The sequence below is a fragment of the Pagrus pagrus genome (assembly GCF_965226575.1).
Source record: "Pagrus pagrus genome assembly, chromosome: 13".
Classification (NCBI taxonomy): domain Eukaryota; kingdom Metazoa; phylum Chordata; class Actinopteri; order Spariformes; family Sparidae; genus Pagrus; species Pagrus pagrus.
Window position 1 is genome coordinate 9567510 of NC_140197.1, and position 26336 is coordinate 9593845.

Here is a 26336-nt window from a genome sequence, read left to right on the forward strand (position 1 = left end):
AAACAGAAAAAGAAGGGGAAAACCTCCTGTGCCTGTAGTATTCATGATTTCACCCATTAAGTGATGTTTGTGCCTCCTGCAAGTGCCATTTGCAACATTTTATCAGACTTGATTAGAAGTGGCTATATTACCAAGATTGCTGACAAAAAGAGAACACTGCTTTATCATAACAACAACTTGTATATCCACATTCCCAAGTCTTCCAGTTTCCCAAATGACAGACTGACATCACCTTGTGGTATGGAGAGTTATTTCCTCTCACACAGGTGCAGAACGTACAAGCTAGTACAGGGAGAATTTGCACAAAGGAGATACATTAGTTTGTAAACTTTGGACAAAGCCAGGATAGTTTCTTACGTTGTCTAGTTGGCTATATTATATTAATGCTTGCTGTAGCTTCAGATTTAACACAAACATGAAACATGTGGCATCAATCTTCTCATGTAAATATCAACAAGAATTATTTTCCAAAATGTCAAATCCACTCATTTTTGCAATACTTGTGCAGAGGGTTAAAATCTTAAAGAGCTAAAAGTTATACGATGATAAACAGGCTGGATCACTTATGACAGGTCTGTGCAGAATCAACTCTGTTTCACACCTTCTGGCCGAGGAAAATGTCCTGAAAATAATTCTTTCAGTTACAAAGTGGCTCTGCTTAAAAGGCCACAAGCACCTTATTAGCATTTCTCTGCTCACATGCTCTCAATCCCACAATAGTCTGTAAAAGTCAGGTACTTGAGAATGCATTAAGTCATCATATCATTTCAGCTGTGCTTTTACTCTGGACTGAAATGCACTCTCAGGGCCTTCTCAGTTGACACACGCTCTCTCTCTCTGTTTACTATTCCTCTGACTTCTAGCTCCTGCTCCCATACTGGCTGCCACTGTTCCCAGGCTGGCAGCTCGACCATGACCTCCGCTCACAAACGGAGCTGAAAGGAGGTTTAGAATTTCTAAAGGGGAGAGGGAAGTGGAGGGCGTGTGTGTGCATCTGAGAAATCAGTGTGAGACCGAGACAGACAGAGAGACAGCAGAGTCCTTTACAGTTCACCACCATTTCAAATCCTGAGTCTATTCTTCGAAGAGCATTTGAGCTTCGCAAAGACCGAGCGCGAGACTGTAACCTGACCTTCCTGCTGCACTGTGCTTCAACAGGCTCGTACAATGACAAATGCCTTCCCCCTCTCTCACCCTTTCCTCTTCGCATGGATGTCAGAGCAGAACACACCAGGACTTTCAAAAAGAGGGGTTTAACCCAGCTGATCCTCTTATTACTAGCTAAAAGATGCAACATATAGTGTTCAAAATTAAGAGAGAAAGAGAGGTTAAAAGTGCAACCTCTTTTCTAATCAAAGGCTCTGACATCAGGCCCTGCATTTTTCACTCCTTTTTTTCCTCCACGTACTTGGTAATGGATTCCATTGCTATCTTAATGTAGAGATAACAAAGCAACATTGAGGCCACAGAGTGCAGACGCAGTCGCTCTTATCACTTCTCAGAAATCCATGCCCAGCTCTGCCCTGTCAAAAGACTGCAAGGCATCAGCAGTGTGTTAACAGTAGCTATTGAAGATGTGGACATTTAAGCACGGTGAGGAAGTGGAACGGGTTGCATGCCCACTGACATGTGGTTCCGATAAGGTCTCAGTCATCTAAATGATCACGGCCGGATAGCAAATCCAGTGGAGCAAGCCGCGACCGCTGCTGGTCGAAGAAATTGTTTTACAGGCTGTTAAGCGACCTGGACAGAGCAGGGGTCCCTCTCAAGAGGTGCCATGCGCCGGTCTGAAATTGAGATGCTATCTTTGAAATTGGTTGTCAGAAAAACATGCCAACTTCAAACTGATAAAAATGCATCTGAACAGGCAGGCAATAGAGGGGGAAAAATCTGAGAAGCTATTTTTAGAGTCAGGTCCGACCGGCAGACGGCTACCACAAGGGGGGAAAAAATGGGAAAAGCATAGGGTGTGAAATTTAATTTCTACATTTCACACACTGGTGTTATTTTCTATACGTAGTGTAAAATACCCATTTTTCTCCGCACACTCACTGAAACATCTTTTTGCTTTGGTTTGGTGTGTTAACTGCAGCCTACGATTCATACAGACACATTTCTACCACAGCCGTAATGTTCCTCCTGTAGTGATGCTGCTGACCTCCACACCTTTGACTTCACTCAGTAATTACTAAGTTCAGCTGAGCTGAATTTTCTTGTACAGTATGAAATTATCAGCCTGTAAATTAAAAGGTTACCTTTAAAATAAAACACATTCATTGGCACTTAAACTTGGCCCGTCTCTCCCCTTATTACCACATACTTTGAGCCGGTGAGTGATAAGTGGGGGCATTTCCGGGAGAAAAATATTTTCGGAGTGAGGAGTTAATAAGCCTGTGTTGCTACCTCCTGCAGCAGACATTGTGGCTGCTGATTTGGTTTGTCTTGGACGAGTGTAAGTGCAGATTGGTTTGTTGTTTTTGGCATAGTTATTTTGGAGCTATTTGTCAACTATTGGGAAGTGAAAGTATTGGGTGCTTCTGTTCTGTACTTGTTTGTTGGAGAGGGTAGCATTTGATGCCCTTTTAGCCAGCCTAGATTACAAATGATTCCCCACCAAACCAAAAATGTGGAGTCTGAGAGGGGGAGACAATGAGAGGAAGGCTGGCTTATTTAGGCCTAGTAAATAAGCCAGCATGACACAGTTCAATTAGACTGAACTCGGCACAAAGCAAAAAGAGACGGGGACCATTAGACCTTTTTTCATGGCAGACATGATGAAGCAGTACCAGGGTTTGGTATTGTGCATAATTGCTCACTGGAGAGGCTTCCTGGGACAGTTAAGTCACATTTCCACCAAACAGTCCAATTCAATTCATTTCATTACACATTAGAACGGTTATTTTTGTGTTTCCATTATCAAAAGTTGGGACTGGCTACAAAAGAACCACTCTTTGCCATCCTGTTTTTTCATTACACTTCTGTTGTTGTACCTAGCACACTGATTAGATACTAACAGGTGGTGCTAAAACACAGCAGACCACTGATTGGTCAGTTGGAACAACCAATTCATCCTCTGTGCTCTGATGCAGGATTTCCCAAACTCCCATTTTCCCAAAAGATGGTGATTGTGAGTAGAGCAGAGGAAAAACAGGTTAACAGTTTATATATTTTGTCAGGTGAAAGCATGTCGGTTAATAAATGCAGCAGCTTCTCAGGAGTTAACACCAGTCTCCTCTGTTGTTTCTCAAGTGCTGGAACAGTGAAATGGGTTTCCCCTCGAAGCTGGCCGGTAAAAGCCCTGTATGCAGACCAGATTTGTTTTACGGGTTACACACTGGCTCAAAGGGTATTACACTGAAAGTAATGCGGTAGGAACAAGGCTTTAATACAACAGAACAATCATTAAAGTTATTCGTTCCACCTACGCGTTGCCCATCACATACGTCAAAATGTGTGCCGTGAAAAATTAGGGAAATAAATGAATGAGAAGCGAAATCCAGTTTTACTGCACAATAACGTGCAAGCACATTAAGCTAACAACCCTAGATGACTGCAGACACCTGAGGAAGACACAAAGATGAAGATTTCACACACAAAAAAGAGGAATCTGGAATATCTAAATTTATGGAGCAGTGTAAGTCAGGGCTGAACTTAATGGCTCAGCAGAGAAAATATCCAGAGATTTAATGAATCTGCACTATTTTGTGGTCAACCATAACAACTCCTGTCCGAAAAGGTAACATGGAGAAATATAAACACAAAAATGTGCAGCTGCTAATATCTAAGATATGTAAAGCCAGAGAATTGTCTACCTCTGCTTAATCCAAAAGCCTCAATGCCAGGAGAGGGGCGTGTGCCAGTGCCCGAGGAGCAAGGAGAAAATTAAAACTCAAATCCCTCGCCCTGGCACCTTAGCGTGCTGTAATTGATTTCTGGGATTAAGATAAATGACAAAGATACAGCATGCAACTGGGTGGTGGGCTGGAGTCTGGCCGCTGGCTCAGCACTGTCAGCGGGAGGCCAGAGTTCACAGGCTGATTTTTAAGCTGACTTCCAGAGGGGGAGAGACGGGCCGGAGTGACGGAGAGAGCTAGACTTGATAAGCACATTGTTGTGCAGCTGGCTACTCGAGATCAGACAGCTGCCTGAAAAGTGTCATTTTATTTAGACAATGGAGAATACCAGCTGGTAGGAGTGTATTATAATGGGAAGACCATTTTGAACTATACTGACAACCTGAGGTTTTTTAGATAGATGTTTATACTGCCACACAAAGATGACATCAGGATTGGTTTTTCCTGCTATAATGAAAATTAATATGAACATAAGTATAATTTTGATCTAAAAGTATGGTTAAAAACATGCCCATGCCATTATCAGTTAAGAAATCACCTGTTGGGGCTTTTTAATTTTCTCTGTGGACTTCCCCACAGTGAGATCAATGTTATTAAAAAGAGCTTTGGCAGCCTTGGAAACAGCTCTGCATCTACTCATTATCCATTTGAGCAGCGAGGGTGCAAACACAGATGAGCAGCTAACGACCAAGTTTCTATTAAAATCAAGGTGTTGACTCCTGGTCATCCGTGCATCGGCATGAAAGCCTGAAATCGTACAGATTAACGTTGCTCTCTGTCCCCGTGGGGAGGCTTTCAATAATTCACCCCAAAAATGTTGCTGGGAGTGATTCATCTCTGCGAGTAAAGGAACTCAGGCACTCTCACTTCACTGTGCTGAGAACACAGGAAATGTGCCCCCCCCCCCCCCAATCCTCGCAGACCACCTGTCTCACCCTGATGGGTTTCAGAGATGGTTGGGGGCGATAGATTGTAAGAGGGGGGCTGGGGGGAACGAGTGTACCCAGTAATGGCTGTGATGTGAATAATTTAAACAAGCTGTGGAAACACACAGGGATGGACATGTGCTTCTGCTGGAGAAAGCACTATAGTGGAGTGATTGAGAACAAGACCCAACAGCACCAAAATCCCCATGGTGATCGTAACAGAGAAAAAGGGACGCAGGAGGAGAGACAGAGATGTAGGCCAGGCGTCAAAGACACTGTGTATGTGTGTGTATCGATATATAGACAGATGGAGATGGAGTGAGTGAAAGCAGAGTGTTATCGAGTAACCGAATGACTCAAAGTCAAAGTAGTACACAGCTGATATACAGAGCGTTGATAAATAATGGACAGTCTCCTTCAATGCTGCCTTTTGTCGCGTGCACTCCTCTCTATAAATAGTCCCAATGATACTGACGATGGAAGCTTTTCACTCTGACCCTTCAGCCCATTATTCCCCGTGGCCGATCATGCTGGGTGGGGTGCATTTGTATGGACGCCCAAAGTGCCCACAACACAGTGCATGGACTCAAGCTGACCTCAGGGTTGTAGCCGAATGACTGCTGCTTGCACTGTAGCTATAAAGTATGTTAGGTTCAGTCTGGCAGGACAGATGGAGGGCAGACTGGCCCTGGAGTAAGTCAGCACACCTGTGCATCTGTGCTGATTATCTCGTTACAATAAAATGTGCCGTAGGGAAACCTTGGGTTCTTACTTTCATTTGGTTGCCATTTGACACACACCATTCACCCGAACACCAAGTGTACCTAGCAAGTGCACGCCCTCATGACTGCAGTGGTATCCCAGCAGGACAATGTGCCCTGCCACACTGCTCAAACTGCACAGAACTGAAACGTGGAACACGACAGAGTTCAAGGTGCCGACCTGGCCTCCAAATTCCCAATATTATATAATTGCGCATCTGTGGGATGTGCCAGAGCTCAGATCCATGGAGGCTCGACCTCGCAACACACAGGATTTGCCGCCAACGACCTGGTGCCAGACACCACAGGACACTTCTTGAGGTCCTGTGTCCATGCTTTGACAGGTTAGAGACAAGTGCAATCCACAGTGGGGCCTCTCTGAATTGAGCGACGTCAAAGTGGCATCCACATAAATGCCAGAAGGCAAGTTTCCCAGAAGAAAACGGCACTGCAACATTTTGTAGCTGATTGGTGCATATAATGTATGTCATTAGAGCATCTACAATGCATCTTTATTGCTGTTAGATCTTCAATTTGCCTTAAACCACTGTAAATCTATTACTTTGGCAGTGTATTGCCATCCGTAATCACCATGGTGATTCCCTGTGAGCAAGCATCCGCTCTGATAAACTGCCTTTGAGCAAAATATCAAATTCCCCACAGACTCCATGGATCCTGTTGACCTCCTTTTGCCAAGGTATAAACAACATCATTAATTTCTCCCAAAGTAATCACTGGAGTGTCACAAAGTCAACTTTTTCTGTACGGAGCAAAGGTGAGTTGCCAAGTAGCTGAAGCTGCTTTGGAATCACGTCAAGATCTTCCTTGACATGTTTTCAAGGTGCCAAAGATGCCTCGATGAAGCTCAAAATATATGAAATGGACCCTTATTTTTGGTTTAAATTACATCATTTCTGAGCAGTTTCTAGCCATGCTTGACACATGGATATTTGGATGGTGAGGTTTGTCAGTCCACCACATCTGTCCATCAACAACTATCAGATGAATAGCCACGGTCGTCAGAGGAAGACGCTTACTGACTTTACAGTGGCACCACTTAGTTTGACATTTTTGTTTTTTAGTACATGTCTTCACAACTATATAATGACATAACATTTGGTATAGATATCGATATATTAATGTCTACTTATTGACAATGAATTCTCTATGGCCACCATCTGTGGTTTTGAGTGAAATATCTCGACAGATATTAGTTGGATTGCTTACTTTGCTGACCTCTTAACATTTCATCTAGCTCATTCATCAGGTCAAAATCTCAATTTATCAAGTCCTTTGCTAAATGACCAAATATCTTCAAAACTACAGACATTCCCATGAGCCTCAGCTGCACTTTGTGTTTAGTACTAAACACACTAAACTAAGATAATGAATATCCCACACTCTAACATCAGTTAGTTACCACTGACATAGTGAGCATGTTAGCATGCTATTGTTAGCATTTGGCTTAAAGCATCACAGATGTGGTACCATGGCTGACCCTTGTCTTCCATTAAATTTCGTCCAAAGAGACATACAGTTTCTTCACCGACGAATATACTTATGGGAAGCAATTTGGGGTTCAGTGTATTGCTCAAAGACACTTCCACATGTGGTGAGGAGGAGTCAAACCACCATTATTATGAAGGACAATCGGCTCTACCACCACAGTTACAGCCAAAGTTTTGAAACAATACTTACTAATTTATTTTAGTAATTTCTTCTTGTACGTTTACTTGGCATCTTTGCTTTTCTGCCCGTAAAACTGTGAACCCAAAACAATTCCCACCCAAAAAATGAACTGCCTTTACAAAGAGACAAGGTTGATCGATTCCGTCTGATGGAAGTGTTCAGTATGATTTAAAAAACATTGAACTGAAGTCTTTTTTGACAGTTCTCTACTGGTAGCTGTGGTATCCTGTTTATTATGGTACGCCAGTCAAAGGCTGCTCACTGAATCCCACCATCTGAAGGTGAAAGATGCGAGGAGAAAGCCATTGTGTATGCTGCCTCTGCTAGCCTGAGAGAAAGAACCTAATGACAAGAGAGCACAGGCCTCAAAATGAAATTCATCATCGCCAGATGGAAATGAAAGGGCTTTCAACAAGAGAAATGAAATGAGACGGAGGGAAAAAAAACTGTGATGGATCAGACAGACATGGTGACAGGAACAAAGACCCCGAGGAAGCCAAGATGAGAAGCTGGTCAGGAGAGAGGCTCTATTCGTGTGGCTTAAAAAGTCCTGATGCACTGTCAACACACTTTCTGACTGACAGTGTGTTCGCTATAACAAGCACACACACTGAGAAAACATAATGACAACAAGTTGCAAGTATTTCTTTGTTTAGGGTGCGATAGGAATGAGTCACATTTTAAAAGCAGACACGATGTGAGTGTTATGAGAGATGACTGAATATTACACCGACCTGAACAAAAGCCCTTTGCTAACCACTCAAACGGTCTGACCTAAGACTGAGTCATAAATAAAAGGACACTGACTGAGTCTGCCGATGTCAGAAAAAGTGCTAACTTCAGACATTCAGACAATTTGTACTTTTCAGCTTCTTATTTTTCTGAACACTGTTTCTTCTCAGCAGATAATCACTTCAGAAGAAATGACCCAGACTTTGTAATATGCCACTGTCTTCTCCCTGTCTGAGTTTACATGCCCAAATATGGACTATAGACCCCAAATGACTCACAGATATGAATGTGAGTTTTACTAACTGTCCGCTTTCAGACATCACCCTGTAGTAGACTGGCACCTTCTTCATGATTTCTTTGTGATACATTGTTCTCACAGGACATGATAAGAAAGATCTTATGGAAATTATGCATTGCTGTAGATTAAACAACAGTATATAAAGCAGCTAAAATAAGCTCATCCTTAAACATTTACAGCAGTAAAATTCAACATAATGCAGCTGCAATATTAGTCAGTAAAACACTGACAGGGAAGATTTATATGCAGAATAAGTACTTTCACTTTTCATACAGTACTTTTACTGATTTACATTTTCTGATCATGATAAAATACTTCTGAAATGTTTGTAAGGTTAATATGAAGCTACAGCCAGCAGCAGTTAGTTTAGCTTAACACAGAGACTATCAAGAAGGAAACAGAAAACAAAATCAACCAACTACCACCGTTAAATCTCACTCGTCAAACTATTAAGTTCGTCATATTTGAACAAAGAACAAGAGTCACATTGTGGTGTTATGGAAAAAAAGCTAAAAACAACTCTGGAAATGAGGACTGATGGTACATCTTGTTAACTTTTACTTATTTTATAAAGTACTGGTATCAGATCAGATCAGTTATCTGCTGATACACCCGGTATTGGTATCAGAGGAGAAAAACTTTGGATGGATCTGCACTTAGTGATGATGATTCATAACTTTGTAGGACAATAATTAAGAGATTTAAGAGGAAAATGAAACTTTCTCCATTTGGCTATGGGAAACAATAGGCCACGATAGCAGCAATCAACATTACACTCCTGTTTCAGTGGAGAAGCGGTGATACATCAGTAACGCATAACAAACATTTGAGCCCAACAGATCTAATGGAAACCATCATTGTTCACTGATGCATGTTTACTGTCTCTCGACTGCAGCCCTCGCTTCAAAGAGAAAGAGGGTGCAACACAAACGCAGACTGTTTGAACAGCCTTCTCTTAAATTCTAAGATAAACTTGGGAGGAATTCACTTGAAATGTTACCGGTGAGTATGACTTTGTGGGACGTCTCTTAAGAAGATTTATCCTGCCTTTGAGAGAGCAGCAGGAGAGGCCGAGGGGGAAATGAATTCAAATGACGATGGGTCGGCCTCCCGAGCCGATGAGGTTTATTATTGCCCTCCTGCCTCTGCGGCTGCCGCTGATGACTGTGTTGACACAGACGAGGATGAAATGACTACACACATCAATCAGCAGAGACTCACAGGAGCCTCTGGTACCTGCCAGTCAGGTGGAGTTTTAATGGCCATCTCATATAAAGGTAAAGTAATGTAGGAATACAAGCTTTGCTAAAGGAGATTGACTGAAGCTCTTTCTCTTAACTGACATTTGTTTGTGAGGCCAGATTGATAATTATGGCTTTTTAAAAAAAATCAATTTAACTCAAGATAACACATTAAAACTGGACTTGGCGTGACAGGCACGCCTCCCTGCTTAAATTATTTCTATCAACAACTGTTTAAATCATTCCAGTCAGCCCGGTTTCAGCCGATTGAATTGACACACTCTCTGGAAAGCCTCCACTCAGCAATTCTGAATCATTTAAATTGTTGGGGTCGGTGCTGTCTGTCAATCAGACCCAGCCGGGTCGGGAATGATTGTGTGCAAAGGAATTTATTTATATCAAATAAAGAATCACACCGATGATAAAACTTCATTTCTCTGGGAAACAAGATGTAGAGCTCCGTTCTTCTCAGGCAGAGCACGTTTGAAGACAAGTCTATGAGAGTTCAACAGTGATTCTTAAAGCTTTCTGTACTGCTTATTTATACTTTTTATGAATATTTCACTTTTTAAGTGATCAGACCCATGCAGCCTCTCTGACAAGTCAAAATCCTGTAACAGGAAATTGTAAACGTGTTGCCTTGTATTTTAAAGCTATCCTCAACTTAATGGGGAAATGTTTTCTGGGCTGGAGTGCTCTTTAGAGAAATGTCCTTTAACTGTTTTTCAAACCAGTGGTGATGCATTGTGTTGTCTGGAGCAGTCAGACAGTTGCAGCTTAATTGTGTCTGTGCCACAGTGAGCAACCCCAGCCAACAAAACCAGCCCTTTTTTCCCAGGAAGCAAGCAAATCAGACCTCCATGACTGACAGATGCACACTGACTATATTTAGATGAACACATTAAGTTCGTTTTAGACTCATTTCAGCACACAGACAACTCTCATGTCAAAATCTGTTGGGGGTTTAAGGCTCTTGGCTAATCAACACCAATCTGGGTCGGAGGTGACAGAGGACCTCAAACACAGAGTGGTCATATTCGGACCCTTCCCTCCAAGCTGCTTTTCCAGCTGGGTGGCTCTGAGCCACAGGAAGCCATTTCAGCTTGGCAGGGCAGACAGAATCAAAGGCAGAGCGGAGAGGGCACACACACACACAGCATAAAACACACATGAATCGCAACAGAACCATTCGCATCCAGCGCCTGACAAGAGAGGGGAGCCGCACTGACCACACACAGGCAAAAGGCACTGCTCGCCTGTGGGTGTAGAGGTGCATTTATGGGCATGTTCTGCAAGAATAAGTGAAAAGAAGTATGAAACCTTGGTAGGATGTCTGGGTCACTGTCTGGATACAATGTCTAATTTCAGCACACAACCGCCCACAGAGTACAAATCAAATCTGCAGGCAGAGGGAGGAAAGGAGTGAGTGATAAAACAAAGAGGAGCCACATTGTGATTGTTGTGCTGTTGTGTGTAGGAGGAGGAGGACCATACAGCACAGACATACTGACTCAGAGAACTACTGTAAAGATGCTCTTCACTTACATGAGGACAGAAAATCTTTTTCATATAATCTACAGTTTAACTTTCCACTAGTGATTAATGGATTTAAGTTTTTGTTTTCCTTTTAACTGATTTAATAATTAAATCAGTTAAAAGTCTATCAACTGACAACACAGAAGACAAGGGAAGTGTGTTGTTACATAAAATGTACTGTACTTTAATTGTAGTAACTGATTGTGTCACTCCCCTGACTGAGGAACAACTTGGTACATGTTGCAACCAAGTGTAAACCCACCGTGATGTCGCCCATTGGTTTGTCGACTACCATTTTGAAGCCCGAGTTTGGCATTACAGTCGTCGCCATCTTGTTTTTTTGGAGCCAGAAGTGACTTTATTTGGACAAGAGGGTGGAGCTGAGGAGGATACTGATTGGATCTAAATGAGAACCCGAGGAAACACTGTGGTAGTGACTCGACAATCACATGTGGGCCACGCCCTAAATCATATCCTGCTTTATGATCTATTTTGCTCTAAACTGGACCATAATTCACAAAATAAACATTGTGCTGTATTGAAGAATACTCTAAACTAGATATTTAGACTATTAACTCATCAGGAAATTGTTTAATAAGTCAAGTGACAAGTATGTTGATTTTCTCATAAGCTCTCTTCAAGCTTCCCTTTTCAAACACAGAAGCTCCAACCACTATTTACGCTTTATTTGGCCATGACCCCTTCAACATAAAGTAAAACTGTGGAAATCCCATCAAGTTGTTACCAAGCTAAGATTTGCAGTCACAGCAGGCCACAAGCTGCAAGTCAGACAGAGAGAGCACTTTATGATGCTAATGTCGGGGAGAAGCAGTGCTTTCCGCCAACATCAAAACAAAAGTCAAAAACTTTTTAAGCGACAATCTTGGGGTGTAAATCCAATTACAAGGTGACATGTTTAGAGAGTCCCTGGGTTCGTAATGATGGCACAGTTTTTTTTTTGCATTGCAAGTTAGATACGGTGAACAAACAGCACTCATCCTGATCATGAAGGCATATTTCTACTCTTTTAAAAAGTCTGAGGTCAGTGTGTTCTATTTTATGTTTACTGGATAAGAGCGACTTTAAACTACAGCCTTTTATGTTGATAGTAGAAAAATGCAAGTTGAAACTCATCTAATTTATGTCTTCCAATAAAGCCTAGTTGTGCAGCAATACAATAATATTTAACTTTTTCTGGGCATTTGATTGTGACAGAAGGGAGTGGGCGCAACGCAATTTTAATTTAAATATGTTTATTCAATTAATTGCTCAAATACCTAATTTACTTTGGGGAGACTCTGTTGAGTACATGCAGTCGCTCGTGGGAGTGACTGCAAATACACAGTAAAGCCTGTGTAAACTTTCACATTCGTCTTTCCTGTAGTTCTTCTGATGATGATAAATTAAGTGTGATTCAGTCTTTTGGTAACTTCCTCCGGAGAGCCCGGCCTTGTTACAAAAACAATGCCTTTGCTTCACCAGTCACATTTGTAAACGAGAAACATCCCCGATCTCCCGCTTCTACAGCAAGTTTTGTCATGTAGAATCAAAGAAGTAATTTCTCTCTCTGTTTTCCCATCTCTCTGGCTGTCACTACTGCTTACTGTTCCCCCATCCATTGCCACACTATTACCGAGAGCTTGGGCTCACCTCTCCGTCTCTGCACTGGGGCTGCACAACAAGTGTCTCTTTCTTCCTGTGTCTTACAAAGAGCAACATTCATAGAGCCAAGAGAGAGAGAGAAGGGGGTAGAGAGAGAGAGAGAGCTTCACACTTGCACTGTGTTTCCTAAGTGATAAATGATCAACAAACCAACAGAGAATGTGCGCTACATGAGTCAAAGCCATGGGGAGTCAACGGTAAATGTTAAAATGCGTGTAGTGTATGTCTACTTGTGTGTGTGCGGGATTGTAAACTGTCACCTTCCATTACAAATACAGAGTACTTCAGCTCCAGCGACTCTGACACTCAGTAGTTGCGACGACCTAGCCATCCCACGGAGACTGTGGATGGAGAGAGGTAGTGAAGGGGGTGGGAGTCCCTTTTCCTAACTTTTAGTTTGGGATCTTGCTCTCCTGCAGTAAGTGGTAACCAACAACACATGCTTTATAACAATTAGCACAGGCCCACTGACAGCCTCCTGAATTAGCAGCAGGAGAGGATGGAGCTTGCCGGCTCCTTGGCTGTGAGTGGGAACGTGCGTGGATTGGTAAACGGGGGCTGTCGCCTCCCATCGGCCTGGCTGTGACCCTGGATGACTCTGCCAGCCTGCTAGCACCATCACAGCTCCAGCAGAGGAGATTAACCACGAGGTGGACCAACAAACAAACAAGTTACCAAACCATCATGGACCAAAAAATGATCTGGAAAGTTTTGGAGGAGTGTGATTCTGTCCTTCTCCTGCTCTCTGTGAGGCCCTCCCTGCCCCTCACAAAGCTCCTTTGTGGGTGGAGCAGAGATAACAGGCTCGATGCATACCTCAGCTTTACTGTACATTCTTACAGAGCTACAGTATGTAAGAGCAGAGAAAAAGGCAAGGAGTAGACTATGATTGATGGGGAGACGGAATAACTGGAATTATATCCCTCCTGTTCCTGATACTGAGCAGAGGCCTATCTGACTGCATGTTTCCTCACTGATAAAACCGAAATCCATGACAACCTTGGTGTTTGCAAAGAGCCCACACTGGCTGATGGCACAAGGCCTGGACAAACATAAGAGACAACTGTCACAAGAGATTTTCTGCTCTGGACAGCGGCCATAGTGCCACTCTCCTCTTCACTCTCTCTCTCACTCACTGAGGGATATTTATTCATATGCAGAATATTCTATTACAGCACTGTATTCTTCTGAAGAGATTTTTAATTAAACAAGCTCTAGGTTTCCACAGTCCCATAGAATGGCACACAGATAAACAAGGGAATGGCCTAATCAGAGACTGTGCGTGGAGGCTAATACTGCAGTTTGATTTTTCATACAGTTTAATTTTTCATATAAAGCTGTAGCTACAGAGCTACAGGTTATTCTGGGCATCTGTTGACTGATTAAGAAAGCTACCACATGTTGCATCAATGCACTTATAATGCAATAATGACGTACTGTGCAAAGTATGACATCATTGCATCATACATCAGAAAATACAGTGATGACAAAATGTCTTTTGGTTGACAGATCTAGTGCACATCAGAGGTTATAGTTTGATTAAACCAAAAGGAGAACATCATCTGCAAAAGGCAGAGATATGGTCACCAAACCAGAAACGCTACCAACTTTGTTAATAAGCACTAACAAAAAGTACAGCTGACCAAAGTTTTGGACAAAATAAAAATTTAAAAATTTAATTTCACTGCCATCAATCCAATAGTTGACAATAATAGAGACATTTCACTCAAACCAAAAACGTTAACCTCATGAGGCTCTGTCAGGAAAAGTCAGTGTTTCACGTAAGTCATTTGGATTCATTCTTGGTTGGTACAAATTGGTAAAAATCTGTGATTTTGCCAGAACACGCTAAAGAAGGGTGTCTTGCCCGAAACGTCCATGTGGCAAGAATAAACAGTTTGATGGGAGTGCTGGCCTTTATTTTTCTTTTGTTTATTCACTACAAGAGGGATTCAGCACCCAGTACTGAAGCTATATACATGAGTTGAGCACGTTATTTCTTAATTGTGCAAATGTTTCTGCCAATCCTGTTACAGGTTGAAATATTTCACTGGATGGGTGTTAAATTTCATCTCCTGGTGCCGCTTATTTGAAAGTCAGGGGACCACTAATGTAATTCTATTGTCACTAAAAAATGCCAAGCTAGATGATAAGTCAAGCTATTTGATTGTTCCAGTGCACAAGCAGATTTTGGACATTAATTGTAAATTCTAGGCAGCGGACCAAAAGTGGCATTTGACCCCACTGCTTGCACTGCATCACGTTACTATGGATACAAGACTCACAGTTCCTGTATCTCATCGGCAGTAACACCCTACAGAACTGTGTGGTTTCATAATCTGTTTCTGAATTATCCAACACTCTTCCTCCAAAGTCTCACCAGCCTGACCTTGACCCTGCTTCCACTGGTACTTACTTTAACAAATGGTCATTGCTTGTATTTTAGAATTGCAGCTACCCAACGTTAGCTTCACTGGAACTGGCTGATGTCATCTCCACTTTTGTAGAAGCCCAAAGTGGCTGCTGGTCTATCAAACATGTTTATTACTGTATGTTGGCTTTCATCCAATCAAGGAATGATTTTGTTCAAAGACAAAATTCACTGCCTATAGTTCTCTTAATGTTGATCGAAAGGACACTCCTGCTTCTTCAATCAAATGAATCCTGAAACCACCATATAAGCAGGATCCAAGATTAAGTCAACTTATTTTTTCCAAGGTTTATGTCCTCCACACCTCACTGGCTCCCTGGGTGTTAACAAGGTGCGGCGACATTTTCGGCGGGGTGCTGCTGACTCATCGTGACAGACCTTATCAGCAGCTCTCAGTCCTAACCTCCTGTCATGTCCTTTACGGAGCCAGGTGCACTCAAAGACACAGTCCAGACTCCCTCTTACTCCCAATCCTCACCCCGTCGCTTACTCTCATCCCGAACTAAAGGGCAGCTCACAAGGAGATGAAAGCTCAGTTCATGGGATATCAGAGTATTGTGTATGAACAATAGAAATATAACAAACTTGGGGGAGTTGTCAAGAAAGATTCTCGTTGATACTGAGAGTGGGACACTGACAGAGGATGAAGGTGAACTGCGGTCTGTTAGACACACACGCAGATTTCACTCTATTCATTTGTCTTACTGTCTTACTTAATCAGTCACATGCTAATAGAAGGATTGACTATCAGCTGTAGTTAAAAGGACAAGCAAACTTTCAGACCAGCCAAAACTTTCAATATGACCTTGGCTCTATATGCTTTATATGCACTCCTGCTTTTTCCTCCCTTTATTGATACAAGTACTCATTGCAGGGTTGCATGTCGGTCATAGCGATTTCACAGAAAAAGGGATGTTATATTTCTAATTTTCCACTGTATAGCTTTGGGAGTATAAGGCTTCCTGATCTCGATATCTCCCGATCCCACAATGATGAAACAACAGAATAAATCATTGCAGTTAGCGCCTCAGGAAACAAAGGGCACTGAGTTTGAGTGGATTTATTTGCAATGACTCACCAACAGCAAGTGTAGCACTTCTCATAAATTATGCCAGTGGTTATCACCCCGATAAAGCTACAAAAAAGAGGGATGCCTATTTCAAAAGTAAAAAAACATGTTTTCAATAATACATGGAAATTCTGCTGTAATGGCTCAAAGCAGAGCAGTTCAAAGTTCCATTCAAGGAGTATCAGGATGCAGCACTCCTGCAGGCCTGCCTCCAGGAGACGACGTGCTGAGAGAAAATCAAACACCAAATCGCCACACTTGTACTCCCCTTGTCCACAGGCAATGCATTAGACACAGGAACACAGAGAAAGGCTGCACAGCTTAGATTGCCACACTGGTTTTGGTGGCATTAAAACTGCACTGCAGAACAAATCAAAAAAACTTCTGGACATCCTTATCGGTGAGTTGAGACTTGCTGGCTTGATAAGAAATAACACAAGGAAGACATTTGTAATATGAACCACAGAAGGAAAAACATCTGAAAGCATTTGCCAGTGTGTGCTGTGCATGTTACAACAACTATCATTACCTACACTGCTGCGTGCATTGCATAGTGTCTTGGTTCATACGCAAACATTTGGCCTTGTGAATAAGTTATGACAGGGGTCTTCAACGTTTTTCAGGCCCAGGAGCGCTTAGCTGATAGAGAGACGGAACAGGGACCTCCTCCACATATATTGTATAAAATTCCATTGCATATAAATCTGAGCTAATGAACATACTATACTATCAAACAATGATTTGCTTCACATAACCAAGTGACTGACCTATCAGGCTGTGTTTTTTTAGGTACCTGATAAAGTTTGATGTATATTCATTCCACAAACATTGCATTTGGTGATTGTTTTGTTCGCACCTTGTGTGTAGTTCCTATTGGCAAAGCTTATGACAAACGGGAGAGCAGCAGCAGTTGCTGTGCTCGTCGCCATAGTGTTGTCGACAGATGTGGCTGCGTGCAGCGCACACCAGATGCGTGAGGTTACGCATGAGGGAATGACGTTCAGCTCGTCAGACATTTTCTTAATGTTGATGCGCCAAAAAATAAAAAATAAAGATTGTTCACAAGTCACAAACTCAAGTCCCAATCTCTGACTCTAAGGACTCCATCAGGGTCATTGGACCCCCTGTTGAAGACCCAGGTGTTATGATATTCATATGAATGTGACAACAGCAGGAAAAAGTGATGAAATGAGCTGGTCTGAGACACTAACCCGTTAAGAAATAATAGGGTTCATGTCTTTCGATGATCCATTGGATGTCATGTAATCACATGAAGTAATAATGGTTTCCCACAGGCACTCTTTGATATATAATTCATTTAATCATAATGAGTCATGTATTAGTTATGCACCAGTTAAGCATGCAGTTTGAACCTTTGTTATAAATGTTACTATAAGGGGGACATGTTTCGTGTTCAGGGACACTGGGAGTTTTTCTTAGTGAGAAGCAGAATTATCACGTCGACTGCTGCTACATGATTCTTACCTTTCCAGGAGCTTTGGTCATGTTGTTGTTATTGTGGGAGGCCAGATTGACGTCTTCATGAACACGGTCCAGCAGCCACAGCAGGAACTCCAGGGCATCATGTTGGGAATTACCACGAAACTGTGATCCATACTTGGACACTATAGTCTGGAAAAGGGAAAAAGCAGATGCAATACAGTGTGATTTTTCTACAGCTACATTACAAGGTCACAACAGTAATCTGGCTTATTCTGGGATATTTAAGTCAACATGTATCAAACTGTGTACATTTTCTTTTCTTGGGCATTGAGGGTATTCTACTGTAAATTAAAAAAATGCCTAAAACAGTGACTTTTTCAGTCTTTCAATTACGTTTAAATTTTCCATCCTAGTTTTTAGTTCTATTACATAAGTTCAAAGTAAAGGGCCTCATTTAATCCAAAGTTTTCTATCAGGTTGAGTCAGTGTGCATAAATCAAATAACTAGATATGTGATTTATTTCAGGAGACAGTATAACCAACCTGAAATGCATTGCTGTTGTGTATAATACTTGAATAATCAACACTTGAGTAAACACATTGTTTTAGCATAAGTTCCCCTTCACTTTATAAGTAATGACTGAATAAACACATATGGTTTATGTATAAGTCTGCATTCATTTTATCTAATCAGACAAGGTTGTTTCATTTTTCACACTGACTCAACATGAAAGAAGAATAAACTTTTTCATTAAATGGGACACTTTACATTGAAAGTTAGTACTTATGGAATACAATTAGATAGAAAATGTACATGTATTTGTAATACTTAAAGTCACTGTTTTAGGCAAATTGTTTTTATTGAGTGTATTAGTGTGATTAAAGTTTCACGACTTTCATTCACAGGACTGAATATATTGGTACATTATAATCAAGCGTCTGTTCGTTTAAGGGTCATTGTAGAGCTGTGCAATATATACGATATATATCGTTATCGTGATATGAGACTATATATCGTCCTAGATTGGATAAAGTTATATCGTTATATTGCGTAACTGTTGTCTTTTCCTGGTTTTAAAGGCTGCATTAATAAAGTGATGTAATTTTCTAAGCTAACCCTGCTGTTGCTCTAATACTTGTCTTTACCCACTTAGACATTAAACCCACATTACTGATGATTATTTATCAAAAATCTCATTGTATTAATATTTTATTAGAGTACCAAAAGTTGTTCCAACAATATTTTTGCAACTGTGATGTTGTTACCGCAGGGTATTGCAGGGGTCATATTGCCCAGCTCTAATTAACTGACAATTATAGTGATTGTGTGATAGCGTATGCCGTGATACTTTGCTATTTTCTGAGACAGTTATCGTACAATGGAAATCTACTACTGTTACAACCCTACTAGATAATTACTACAGTTTGGTTGATTAAGTGTACATCATAAGAAATTAAAATGTTTCAGTGCTGTGACAGTACTGCTGACACAGCCACTTCACAGACAAAAGCTCTAAAACCCATAAATATAACAGATCCAATTCCACATTTGACTTCACTGAAAAACAAAACAGAGGTGGTTTAATTGGCTTTATTAATCTGACAGCTTGTTAGAATTAAAGCTGCTGTGGCTACCTGGAGAAGACAAATTCATTTACCTCGCTGAGATACCCTTTCAAAATAATTCTCTCACTAAAACATGTGAATCCAGAGCACTGCTTGTTTACTGGCTTTGACAGCTGTGGTGTGCTCGTTGTTGGGCACCTCTACCCCTGCCTTCTCCACAGAACGCTGATCAGAGGAATCCTAGATTTGCAAATTTACAGTGACGCTCTTCACGCTTCCCTCCTCTCCACCTGGCCCACGCTTTGAGTGCTGCAGAGACATTTCAGATTTTGGATTTGTAAAACATGCCTTTATCGAAGACAGTTTCACTGTCTAGAAGCATCGGCTTTCCACCTTCACAAGAAACCACATTTTTGACATTTTTGATGTGAAAAAAGAGCATAACATTCTCTTTAAAAATAGGTTGAAGACTACTTAGCTCGCACATAGTATAATGTGACTTCAGAAGTGAATGGCACCAAACTCAATTAGGCAGGAATTAGCTACATGAACCACAGCTGGCGGCCTGGAGAAGCAAAGGCAGTGATGAGAGATTATAGCAGAGGGAACAGCCGACTGTAATCATTGCTTCATAATCCACTAATATGTGATATGCCTCTCATAGCTATTACACTGATGATGAGGTTAGAGGCTTGTCACTGAAGAGCTGCGAGTTCAATTCTCAAAAAGTGAGTGGAAATACCAAATTAAAACACACTCTTTGCTCCTTTCACATCCAGCATTTAAGTATCCTGGAGCAAGGTGTTGAGCTGAATATTTCTCAAGTGCAGCAGCTCAGTGCCGCACAATAGAAACACACCAGAAAATAAAGTAGACTTAAGTCAGCTCTTCTTTCAAAACACGAAAAAAGAGAGTATGACTCGAGTATTAACTCATTGGAAGTAGAGTCAGGGCTGAATCTTCAAAGTGGATACGTAGATGTGATGTACAGAAAGTGAATATAAAAATTCATAAACAGAATAAACTGCTGGTGGAGTTTTGGCAGAGCAATGAAGTTCTCCAATCCTCTCTTCTGATCTTGTCTTGAAAGTAAAGCTTCGCCTCATACACCCCCATGAATTGGTCACAAAATACAAAAAAAGTTAATAAATATAGAGCTACCATTTGACCCAATACAACTAAACAGCTGTTTGTCTTTGTTGAGCAATGTTTTATTACATGACGTGTATCATAGGCGTTGAGACATTGTATAACCTCACTTTCATTTTTGCTCTTTTAGATGACACCTCTGATTCTGGGCAGTCTATATATAACATATAATATAACATATTCACAACCTAAACATATGAATTCTCCAGATTTTCACAGTAAAGTTTATATTCTGTTCCACTACATCCACCCACACTGCGGATTCAATACAACTGGACTATCATACTTCACATTACAGCAAATGTATTTAAATCACACTGATCGTAGAAGATTTATTGTAGTGGGCTACAGCAGATATTTTCTAAATTAATGCTCTTGAAATATTCAGGGTTGCTTTGCAGAAATGTTCTGACATTAAGCATGAGAACCATGGACACAGGCTAGCCCAAAGCTGTTGTGCAGCAAAGTAATAACAGTAATTACCATCAGCCTTTAGAAGGTGGCAATTGTCTCAGTGATATAATTGAGGTTGAGGAAAATGCTGTGTTTTTTATTGCTCCTTCTGGCATAATGGCCACTGGCCAGTTTGTAATGTGTGTAATCATCTAACAAGAGAAAATAAAGAAACACTATCCTCTACATCATTTAGCTAATGTTGAATAGTCCCACCATTTATCCATTACTTTATAGATAACCATTTCAACTGTTTATCTATTAGGATACTTTTAGCTAGATACATATTTAAACTTCGGGTTTCTTTTTCATCCATGTGCCCTTCATCCACTTTTTCTTTAAGCTAACATTAAATATTTCACAGACTGTAAATAGGCCTATTATATTTAACAGTACCCATTCTTTTTAGCTATCAGTTAACTATTGTTTGTGCAGTACTGTCAACTATCTGTTAGCTATTCATTTTAAGCACATATATTACCCTTTTGGCTAATCATTTAATTGTTAGCCTACTTTTAATAATTTCAACCATCTATTCAACACCTTAAGCCACTCATTTGAACTGTTCATCTGTTACTGTTAGCTACCTATTGTAACCATTTATCCATTTCTGTTCACTAACCATTTAAACAGTAGGGGTTTCACCGAATAATCGAATATTCGACTATCAAAACCACTATTCGATGCTGTGCGTGATAGTCGAGTATTCGTCTTTTTCTTGTTTTTCTTTTTTTCAAAAGCCCGGTGCTGTAATAAAGCGGTACCGCAGATATGCAGCTGGGGGCATGTGAGACTAGTGCAGTGTGTGTGCGTGCGTGTGCGTGCGTGTGTGTGACGTCAACACGCAAGGGGCGCCAAGCAGCAGACAGGAGACGAAAAAAAAAGAGAAAGGAGACTGAAAGTAAAATGGCTGAGGCGGCTCTCAATACTCGCCTGCAAGTATCCAAGGTCTGGCAATACTTTACCAAAACAGATAAAACCGTTAGCTGCAATATATGTAAGGCTACTCTAAAGTACCATGGCAGTACGTCTACAATGCATAACCATTTGAAGCTACACCCGGCCGGGGCTAGCGGCAGCAGCGGCAACGTTAGCGGCAGCAGCGGCGACGTTAGCGGAGAGAAGCACCAACAACAGACAACAATGAGAGACTTCTCCACACGCCAGATATCCGACCAAAGAAAAAGGAAGCGACTTAACGAGCAGCGCATCCCTGTCCAAGCCGTACTAGAAGATGAGACTGTCACTAAATCCACCGCCAGAAAAGCCCTGTCAATGACAGCCTCGCAATGGGAACTAATCCAGCATCTACTGCCTGTGCTGAGACCGCTGGCAAAGGCAACTACGATCATGTGTGGGGAAATGCACGTCGGGCTCTCATTTATCTACCCCGTTATCCTCAATCTGGTGAATGTGGTGCTGAAAGTTGAAGAGTCGGATGTAACAGCAACTCGCAACTTTAAGAACACGGTACTAAAACAGCTGAAAACCAGGTTCAAGTTGGACACTGAGGACGACTTGGCGGGATCGGTTCCTATCATTGCCTGCATCCTGGATCCCAGATTTAAAGATCTCCGATTCCTTCCAGAGAACACCAGAGCGGAGGTTAAAAGCCACCTGATTCAGCTACTGCGAGATGGAGAGACGGAGCAGCCTGTAGCTACAGGTAAATATTATTCATTAATTTGAGAGAGAGAGAGAGAGATACTGTGGTGTGCGTGCGTATGTGAGGTCACGTCCGTGACAATATGCGAATATTCGACTATTAGTCGACTTTTGGGAAGTATTCGACGAATACTAAAAAGCAGTATTCGTCAATGCCCTATTGTACAGTTTATCTAATAGGATAATTTTAGCCAGATAACTGTTTAAACTTTTCAATTTCAATGCACTTTTTCTTTGAGTCATATTACATATAAATAAGCCTATTCATTTCATTGACCAGAATACTTTTTTACCCATTAGTTAACTATTTCAACAGTGTCTCTGTCACAGTTATGTCCACCATTTATCCATTACGGTTAGTTACCTGTTAGCTAGCTATTTTAACTATTATTTGTTACTTCTATTCAAACCATTTAACCTACAGTAACTAACACTTTCAGCTAACCTTTTAATTGTTAGCCTACTAATAACTATGTGAACCAACACTTTTAGCTAACTATCTGCACTGTACATTACTGTTAGCTATCTATTTTAACTAATTATTTGTTACTTTTCACTATTTCTTTCACTTTTAGTTAGATTATTTTACAGACTTCTGTTAGCTTGCTAACTAGTTTTCACACACTCTCAGGGTAAAGACCCACTGAAGCTAGCGCAACGGAAGGAGATGTTTGTCCTAGTTCATTTTCTATGTGACACAAGCGAGTTGCTTGCCAAGGCATAAGATGATGTGGCATAAGAGTTGTCTTTTCCTGGTTTTAAAGGCTGTTCTAGCTGGCCTCATACTTGCCTTTCCCCAGTCATTATGTCTACATTACTGATGAGCATTTATCAAAAATATTATTACATTAATATTTTGTGAAAGTACCAATAATCATCCCTACAATGATGTCATCGTATCAGTATCAAGGTATTTGGTCAACACATGATATTTGATTTTGTTGCCCAGTCCTAGCATTTATGAAGTGCTTTTGAGGACATTTCAAAACATTGAGACATGTGTATTGCATTACAGCCTGAAAATATAGTGATACTATTTTAAGGCCATACCGCCAAGCCCTAGATTGCACTGCAGGGTACATGTAGCCCTGGTTGGGAATCACTGCTCTACTACATCTTCCATGAGCCCTCTAACTTTCTGTAACCAGCAACGTAGATAATCATTAAAGATCAACATGGAGACAGCAAATACTGACACATACCTGTGAGCAAGACCCACTGCCGTCACATTAGCTTCCAGAATGGGCCCATCAATACACTGTAGGGAGGATGACATTCCTGTTCAGTCATCGAGCCTGCTCACCCTAACTCCCTTTTTTCTCAGGCCTCTCATGTTATGGAAACCGATAAATTGGTTGTTGAGTAACTGTTTGAGTTTCAGGCTTTGTCCCTGTGCAGGCCTCTCTGTGCAAACACACCATCCTGCCAGGGGGGATGCAGGAAACTCACGAGAACTGTCCAGATCAAAAGCACACATCTGCTCCCAGGTTGGACAAGCTCAACCTCTTCAACTGCAACGTCTGAGGCACATCTGTGAGAGTGCAAGCTCAGGACACATTGTCAGCGTAAAATATCCCAAAGCAGCACAGCGATACCCGATCTTATATAAGTGAACATTTATAAAAGCTGCCTCCCTCCTTCCACCTCTCGTGTCCTACCAGCCAGGTGGTACAGGAATGTGGCAGAGCGCCAGGCCTTCGGCGGGACATTGTTGTTGTGTTTTTTCTCCTGACTGGGACTCTGCAGCCAACTGACCTGTGAGGAGGCCACTGCTGATTCATTAACTTCGAAGAACTTTTGATCAAATGAGGACGATTCTACATTTACAGAGAAGGCGTACACGAACAGAATTATTCATGTAAAATGAAAAGTGCAGCATAGTCTACATCATGTTACAGGCTAAAATCGAAAAAAAGAGGTCCCTTTGAGCACTTGCCCCTTTATCATTTCTTATCAAAATTCCTGTGATGGGAAGGTTGGTACTTTAGTTAGTCCTTCTAATCTGGCTGCTTTTTCCAACTCCCCTCTGACAGAACAGTTTCAGAGGTCTGCAACGACTCAGAATCGACTCATAATTTACAAATCCAAAATCTAAAATGTCTCTGCAGCAGTCAAAGCGTGGGCCAGGTCGAGAGGAGGGAAGAGTGAATAGCGTCACTGTAAATCAACAATAGATTCATTAAACGTTCCAATAAAAAACAATTCTTTTTGTGTGACTGTTTATTAATGGTTTGTGTTGTCTGAGATCCTGCAACTGGGAGCTAATTTTGCCTCTCAGACAAAAGCCTCAGAGCTATCTGATTATTTTATAATGCTTCCCTCCAGGCGGCTGTGGTATTACTCAACAGGCAATTTCAGAAGGCCTAAGCTGCATGAACTCTAGACCTCCTACGGTTGCAAACCACAGCCAAGAGCCACAGCAGTGTGTGTGCCTGTGCTTTAACACAGGAAGCATCTCATCACATACAAGAGGGAGTGTTTAGCGTTTTCGCTTTTTATCTCGGCAAGATGTTGTTCCATGCTGTTCCCTCTGATTGTTGTCCTGAAAATATCTGATATCTGACTCCCACAAAGGGGATGAAAGAGCTGAACTGGGGGAATAATTGGCAGCAAGGATTTGGGCTGACAGGAAGAGGAGAGTTTTTCAGAGAGCCAACAAATGGGAGAGCAAAAGAGAGAGAAAGAATCAATGTGAATATTGATCCGGACAGCAATAAACTGACATCACTTAGTTGGCTCTCAGATAAACTTTTGGCTTCCTCATTACAATATGTTCAAGTGTGAGCAGAGATGTGCCTTTACAGTCGGGTCAGATATTCCAGTCGCCATTCTTACGTACCCCTTTTCTTACAGAGTAATTAGCATTTCCAAGAATAGATCCATTGTGAGGTTCCTTTGTTCGCTGCTCCATATTATCCACTTCTTGCCTTGAACTATGGCTCAGAGAAATCCAGAGCAAAGAGCCGCCAGCAGATAAACTATCTTCAGCGTGGGCAGAGTAGGAAAGCCTGAGGGTCTCCTGATAGGGCTCTGTCACAGCCCCTGAACCTCAGGGAAGCAAGATTCTTAAGTTTAAAGTGTTACAGTTAAGTATCTCCTTCCTGTTCCGACACACTTTGCATGACAAGAGGAACATAAATAAATGCTGCAATGTAAAGTTGAGCAGTCACCTGTCCCTTACCTCCCTCGCCATGCTGTGAGAGGAAATAAAGCACTATTTAATTAGTGCAGCAACTAAGTGACGATTAACTTGAAGTCATCACGCACCCACTGGGTTTGTTCAATAAAACACTTCACTTTACAGCTCTGCAAATTTCATGGCAGCAGGTGATGATTACCAAGTGACATATTTAAAAAATTATTTCAAATTAGCTCCTAATTATCAAAATAACTACCTCAAAATGTATTGAAAACATCCCAACATGATTTAATAAAATCAGCCTGCTATTTTCCAACAAGCAGTTAAGTTTATTTCCGTATAACTGGTTTCTGCTTAACTTCTGCTGATCATGTCATTTTTTATTTTCTATTAGTTTCTGTCCACACAGGCCACGAAACTGAAGCAAGTTGTTGCAGCGTGATTTCTGACTAATACCTGGCTAACTTCTGCTAAACATGACAGCTTAACCTCAAACTAGTTTCTGCCGTACTTCTGCAGGTCAGTAAATCGAAGTACATTTACTTTACTTTCTCACATTTAGAATTAAAAATGGCATGATCAACAGAAGTTAGGCAGAAACCAAGAAATTACCTGCTATTCATTAAATACTCAGAAATTAGCAGACTATTTTTATTAAATAATATTGGGGTAAATTTTAAGATATTATGAGGTAATTATTGTTGAAATGTGGGAGTAACTGC

General features: G+C 41.3%; 1 protein-coding gene across 2 annotated transcripts in view; it reads right to left on the minus strand.

Annotated features, from left to right (window-relative positions):
- Positions 1–26336, minus strand: part of usp43b (ubiquitin specific peptidase 43b) — a 69489-nt gene that overhangs the window by 41624 nt on the left and 1529 nt on the right. For both annotated transcript variants that reach the window (XR_014624002.1, XM_084372478.1), the window contains exon 2: positions 17685–17831. Coding sequence is in view for 1 of the 2 variants with exons in the window: in XM_084372478.1 (XP_084228604.1) it covers positions 17685–17831 (147 nt within the window). In the remaining variant the exon portion in view is untranslated. The remainder of the gene's footprint in view (positions 1–17684; positions 17832–26336) is intronic.